Here is a 6845-nt window from a genome sequence, read left to right as displayed (position 1 = left end):
TTAATATAATGGAAGTTTATATAATAATATAAAAACACATTGGATTTTTGTATTTGTAATCAAGATGGTAATCTCATGGTCCTTAATTTCATACTGGAGTTTTATCAGATTTTTTAAAATTCTAAATCAGGAAGTTTAGGAAATTAATATTAAAGAAGTTTTAGTCTGTTAAAGTTTATTTAGTGCATTCATGATTTGTAGTAGATTTCTCTCCACCATTAAGAAGTCTATGTATATAAAATGCACTTTTTAGTAAGGCATTACTTATGATGAATGCCATTCTGTGGGGTATCATTCTTAATTTAAATATGTTTCACTGTTTTGTATCTTTTTTGCATTTTTACTTTTACTTCATTATTAATTTTCTTTTGTATGACTGTTTTATAATGCACTAAGTTTTTGTTTTTTGTAACTTCAATTAGTTTTTGAGTTTCTATGATGTTTGTGTTTGGAATTATTTATGCTGTTCCATGGCTATTTTGATTTTTATGAACTTTATAAGAATGCATTTTGTGACTTACAGTATCAAAAAACCTTACTTTACTTTGATATTTTCTGTAAATATCAAGTATTGTTATTGATAATTTAATACAATATGTGCTAATCTTGACTTATACATGTGTACTGTGAATTTTGTTTTATTAGAATTTGTAACATCCTTTTCTTTTGGTAACGTGTTAGCTGACAGACATATTTTTTTACTTTATTTTGTTCCTTGATCTGTTTACTATTATTTTTTCCTAGTGGCACAGTTTTAAGCTTGAGGGAAACTTATAATGATAAAAATTGGGGTTGGATACCCACAGTGAGCATAAATAAACAAATTATTATTATTAAATTTAGATTCTTAAGATCTTATTGTTGTTATTTAAAAAACAGCATAGATGTAAATATTTTCATTTTCATGTTTTGATATGTTTATGGTCAGTATTTTTGTAAAAATGATATTCTGTAAGACGTTTTACTGTAACTAGTTGTAAAATTTTCTTTCATCATCAGTTGTATTTTTTACTATTATTATTAGGTTTTATTTACTGGGTATTTTTTATTACACATAATACAATAATTTTAAAAAGATCTGTTCACCTTCTGACAAGTTTAATACAATATATACTTGAAAATTGTGTGTTTTACACAGTATTGAATTGTATTTTTAGTTAGTAAAATGTGTTTTATGATACGTTAACTTCTCATTGATATCTCATTAGGTTAAGACTTAATTTTTCTTCAAAAAACTATTAATTTAATTTAAATGATTTGATCTATTTAGATGTTTTTATGATATTTTTATAACAAATTCAGTTTTCTTGAACATGCTGTCAAGAATGTTGTATTCACTTGGTTTTGATCATTTTGGAATGTATATTCAAGTTTTTGTTTGTTTGTATGCTTCATTGTGTGCTCTCAGGATTAGTGTTAAGACACGTAAGTGTTCACTTTTAATATGTCTCACTTTATTTATCCCATTGGTTACTATCTCTAGATGTTATAGTTTGAAAGATAACTCCTTTGTCACCTATTCCTCTGTCTCAACTCCCATACCCATAGTTATTATTCAACTCTGATACTCCTTTCTTATTTCTACTCCAGGGTTTTATTCATATTTAGTCATTGCTGTTGAATGTGGCCACAATCATTATCATCATACTGAATAAAGCTGATGATGGAAGAGCTGCATATTATATGAAACATATTGTTTTCAAACTGTGATTAACATTTGTAAAGTTATTTTTTACATATTTGTAGCAGAATTCATGAATTATCCGATTGCAAATGTGCTGATCATTTGATGTGTTTGGTGATTTCTTGAACTATACATGTGTATAGTCATATCATGATTAGTATACAAGAAAATGGATGAGAACAAGGATATTTGACTGTTAAGAAGACAAAGTAGAGAGTACCTGAGTAGCATAAGCTTTGTTAAATAAACTGCTACTTTGATTGGCTGTTGGTAGAGTATGAAAAGTAGTAAATCGAAGGGAATACATCTACCACTAGAAAACTTTTGTGGACACCAATCATTTTTGACTCATCAACATAAATATGAAGTGGACAGGTTTGTAATATACAATTGCCTTCAGATTGTGTTCCAGTTGGCAAATTATTTTAACAGGTCTTAAGATTTGACTATCTTCTGGCTTACCATGTGAAAAACATTACAAAAACTGTTATATAGTGGCAAATAACCAGTCTTAAGACTACTTGCTAATATGCAAATAAAACTGTGTAAACAAACCAAGAAAAATGCCAACAAACTAGTTAAAACTAATATATAAAAGAAATTCTATGTATTCATTGAAGATTTTTGATTGTTTGAAAAATTTGTGCTGCAGGTACTAGAGAAATGGCCAGTTTTTACTTTTCATTGTTTCTTGAAGTCATGGTAGTTATTGCCTCAGATACTGTAAATAATCTGGAATTCTTCTTCAAAGATTTGGATACTGTTGTCATGGAAAATTTGTAGCATCTGGCAGCTGAACACCGAATATAATTGAGCAGTTCTTTATATACTGGAAAACCATCAACAAGTGAACAATTTTAAATGTTCTAGTCAATGTATGAATCATAAAATTAGTCACTCTCCTCTTCAGAAGGGTGTGAAAGGAAGGTTCTAGTGGCTAGTGTGTTGGAATCATAGATGGAAGATTGCGAGTTTGGGGCTTGTTTGTCCATGATATGATCTAGACAAAGACGATTTACCTCAGTTGTTTTAGTCTATTTACTGTGTAACAGCAGGTAGTTGAGGGTTGACCTGCAATGTACTAGCATCCCATTCAAGAGTAATGACTTATCATTGTCACCCACTTGTGCCATTGAAATTGGATTTCATCACCAGCATCTATATGCCATTTCAGGATGGGGTGATTTAACTAAGCTTCAGAAGGCTGCCACAGCTTTTCTATGAAAAAAGCACATACTACGTATGACGATTATCATTCCTATCTTCCTGAAAGTAGTAGTGTTGTAAACCTTTGTCAAATATAAGATTATTTTATTTGATTTCAAGTAAAGTAGTTTTTTGAATTTTATGTACTATTTTTTATACCATAAAACTAGTTGAATAGATACTTTTCTGCAAGCACATTTTACCATTTTAATTTATATCTACTTTTTTGTTATTGAATTAAAAAATGATCTGCTATAGCATTTTTTTATTATTCTACTGAAGAATGCACTTGGGAAGAAGATTGTAAAAAAACCTGGGATTTTAAAACAGAAGATGTAGTTAACCCACTAGATGGTATGTTTTATATTATATTTATTTAAATACATATTAGTTTGTTATGACTTTATGATCTGAATAAACATACTTTATCTGTAATATTATGTTCACACACCCACAGGATGCAGTGTACTTCTACAAGAAACATTATGAACATTTTCCTTGGTCTTCTAAATACTTTTAAGTTTTCTTCATAAGTAGCTAAATATCAATATACTCATGTGTGAAAGCATTAGCATGAGTTTTTTCATGCCCACTAAACAAAAGATTCTTTGCTTCAAAATAAATTTTGTGTTACATTTTAAACATTAATTTATCAAATTAAATATCCACAAATGAAATAACATTTGGTTACTCTTCAACTCGGTCATGCTACAGTAAATTACATTAAGATTTTAATGTGAGATCTATTGACAAATGCAGTTTCCATATCAAAGGAAGACCTATCTCCATCAAATGATATCAGCATTAAGCCCGGTACATAAGTTATAAAATAATGTTGTGTAGCTTTTCAATTTGAATTAGTTAAAAAACTCTTAATGTAAAAGAAAGTTAAAAATATTTAAAGCTCAGCTTGTAACTAATGTGTCTTGTCTTAGAGCTTGAACTTTTAATGCATTATGTAGAAAAGTGCAGTTTGGGAATGGGCATTTAAAAATACGAACGGTAATCTTTAAAACATGAGCCAATAAAAGCATTTTTACATTTTTGTATGTCATGTATATGAGAAACCAATTTTTTTATTGTTCTTTTTACAGTTTATGTATGTCAATTTACTTTACATAATGTGGACTTTAATAGACCTCTTTAATTATAATGGAAAAAGTTTCCTAAAGATCATTATAATATGCATGATAAATATGACTTACAATACAACACCTAACATCTTCTCGCAATAGCTTTCCTGATTCAGTGCTGTCCTCTATACAAGAACTTTTTGTTCATCATCAGCATTGAGGCTTCTATCTAAATTCATGTGTTTCTACATGATATTGCTGCATTGTTGTATGCAAATAAAGATATCACAAGCCTCCACCAAAAGGAATGAGACATACTCTCCTAGTGCAGCTGACTCCCTCTATATTGATTATTCTGTGTAAAGACTTGATTTTTTTGTTTATATGATTTGCAAATATAAGTATTTTCTTGCAGAAGCATCTACAGAAATATTAACTGTTGTGGAAATATTAAATGCTAGTCTTTTATTTCTACATTATTAATTCACAATTTTCAGTCGTTTCCACTTTTTCTGGTGTGGGACAACACAATGTTGTTCATGCTAGGCTAGCAACTAAAATGTAAGTTGATATGTCTGAATGAAATTTTTTTATAGTTTATTTTGTGTGACATTTTGAGCAGATGCCCTTTGTCAGGCACTAAAGCTTTACATAAGAATTTAGATCATTTAGTGAGTTAGGGAAGTAAATGGTAGATGGGTTTTAAATTGTAATAAATGCAAGATAATGCATGCAGGTTATTGTAATTTAAACTTTAAGTATTATTTGGATGGGAATAACCTTAACAGTGTCATGAAAGAAAGGGATATTGGTGCAATGGTTGATCAGTCTCTTAAGCTATCCAAGCAGTATGCTGTTGCTAGTGGTAGGGCAAATAGGATTTTAGGTTGTATCTGCAGTAATATCGAAAACAAGTCTAAAGAAGTTAAAATTTCATTGTGTAGGTCACTGGTTTGGAATATTATTTTCTGTCTTGAGTTCCTTACCTTTGGAAGGACATTGAATTTTTGGAAAGGGTTCTAAGGAGGGTTACTAAAATGGTGGCTTATATACGTTTATGATAAATCATATTTTTGACTGCTATGTTTACATTGTAATAGAATCATGGAATATTGTAAATTCATGTGAAAAACTTGCATTTTATTTAATGAAATATATTCTAGATTATTTCTACATTATGATGATAGTAGTCAAAGTTCATATTTGTTTCACCAAAAGTTTTGGCTGTTACTGTTCAAAAGTAACTGCTTAGTAGATCAGAACTTTAACTTTTGTTGTTGAATAAATAATACAAAATAAGTATGCAAACAAATTTATTTGAGAAATATAAGTTCTATTTAAGTAATTCAAGATCAAAAAGGCCATGAAAATCAAACACTACTGTTTCAACTTTAACAAACAAAACCAAAATATCAAATAGAATAAATTATCTCATAAACAATTTAATTAAAACATTACACCAGGCATATGCAAAAGGAAAATATATATAAGTTTTAGTGGCACTGCTTAACATATACTCATACATAAAATTATATAGTACAGAAAGAATGTAAAACAAAAACATTATAGTGAAGTAAAAAGTTGTTTCTGAGATGATAACTCATCTCTGAATGTAGAAATACTATTTCCTTCATGTTTTTGCATGCCACCAACTTCACATGTTTAGCATGAACTGCAGTGGGAGAGTAATATGACTTCCTTGTGCAGCAATTCCTCCCATGCATTTGCAGTTTTAATATCATTATTTTCCTCAGTATTACATTGAACAGATGTATTCATGTTTCTCATTTAAATTCAGTTTGATGAGATTTGAGTTTGTTAATAAAACTGTGGTTTTTGTTTTACATTGGCTTTTGTTTCAAAAGTGTTGATTATTATTGTGAATTCTGAAATAACAGTGTGAGTGACAATGTAACACATATAGGCCCTTTTTCTACTATGGCTTCTGGAGGATCATTGACTGTTGGGGATGTTGCATCTATTACTAAATGTATTGTGGATTAACACATGTTCACTAGGATTTTTTTTTCAGTTCCTTCAATTGACTTGTTTCTCAGTCATGAAAGGCTTTTTGGAATAGAAATATAATCTGATTTATTTTAGGTAATACCTAACCATTTGAGAATACCTTAACCTTCTGATCTTTTCTGGATTTCATTCTGAGGTATTTTCTGTTCTTTTTGCCTGTGTCCTTCAATATTTCTCATTCTTCACTCCATGAACCCGGTTCTTGGGATGGCTTTTTATTGGGATTTATGCTGTTTCCCTTCTCTAATAATTCCTCATTTACACCCAAATGCTTCGTTCCCCTTTTGTTTGTGACTTTCAGACATTTTTCCTTTCCTTTCATGATTCCTTGTCTTTGGTATGTATTTGGTTTGCTTAGGGATTGAGTTCATTGCATTCTGTTTCACTCTCTGGCTCCCCATTTTCATGTCTTTATTGTTTTTTTTCTCACCACTTCATTGTGTTCTAGAGAGGTTTTCTGTAGAGGTTCATTCCCTTCTCTCTGTCAGCTTAGCCTGTTCCACTTTTTCTGCTCTGTCTTTCCTTCCAATAGTCCCCCTGATTTAGGGCTCATTGGTTCTAGCTGCATTCCTCTTTACTGTACACTTTCATCCTTCTTGTGTACATGGTCTTCATCATGCTTCCTTTCTTCAACCAGACACCTTCAGTGGTGTTCCTTTCTCATTTATTTGCATCCAGTTCACCACTTTTCTCAGTCTCCTGCATCCCATTTTTGCCAGCTATCAGATGAGATCCTCCAGGCAGGCATTTGGATGATTCCTCACATGTTCACCACTCATTATCTTTGTCATTTGGCTTTTTCACCTACCACAGGATTTTGACTTCCACTGGTCCCCATAATTCAGTCGACCCAT

At 30.5% G+C, this 6845-nt stretch overlaps 1 protein-coding gene across 1 annotated transcript in view; it reads left to right on the top strand.

Moving 5' to 3' along the window:
- LOC111088218 overlaps positions 1–6845 on the top strand; it is a gene marked incomplete at its 5' end in the record, with an annotated part of 76923 nt that overhangs the window by 22681 nt on the left and 47397 nt on the right. The window contains one exon of the mRNA XM_022397628.1: positions 3173–3244. Within this exon, the coding sequence (XP_022253336.1) occupies positions 3173–3244 (72 nt within the window). The remainder of the gene's footprint in view (positions 1–3172; positions 3245–6845) is intronic.

The sequence above is a fragment of the Limulus polyphemus genome, unplaced genomic scaffold (assembly GCF_000517525.1).
Source record: "Limulus polyphemus unplaced genomic scaffold, Limulus_polyphemus-2.1.2 Scaffold3347, whole genome shotgun sequence".
Lineage (NCBI taxonomy): Eukaryota > Metazoa > Arthropoda > Merostomata > Xiphosura > Limulidae > Limulus > Limulus polyphemus.
Note: the sequence above shows the minus strand (reverse complement) of the source record. Positions and strands in the feature narration are given on the sequence as shown.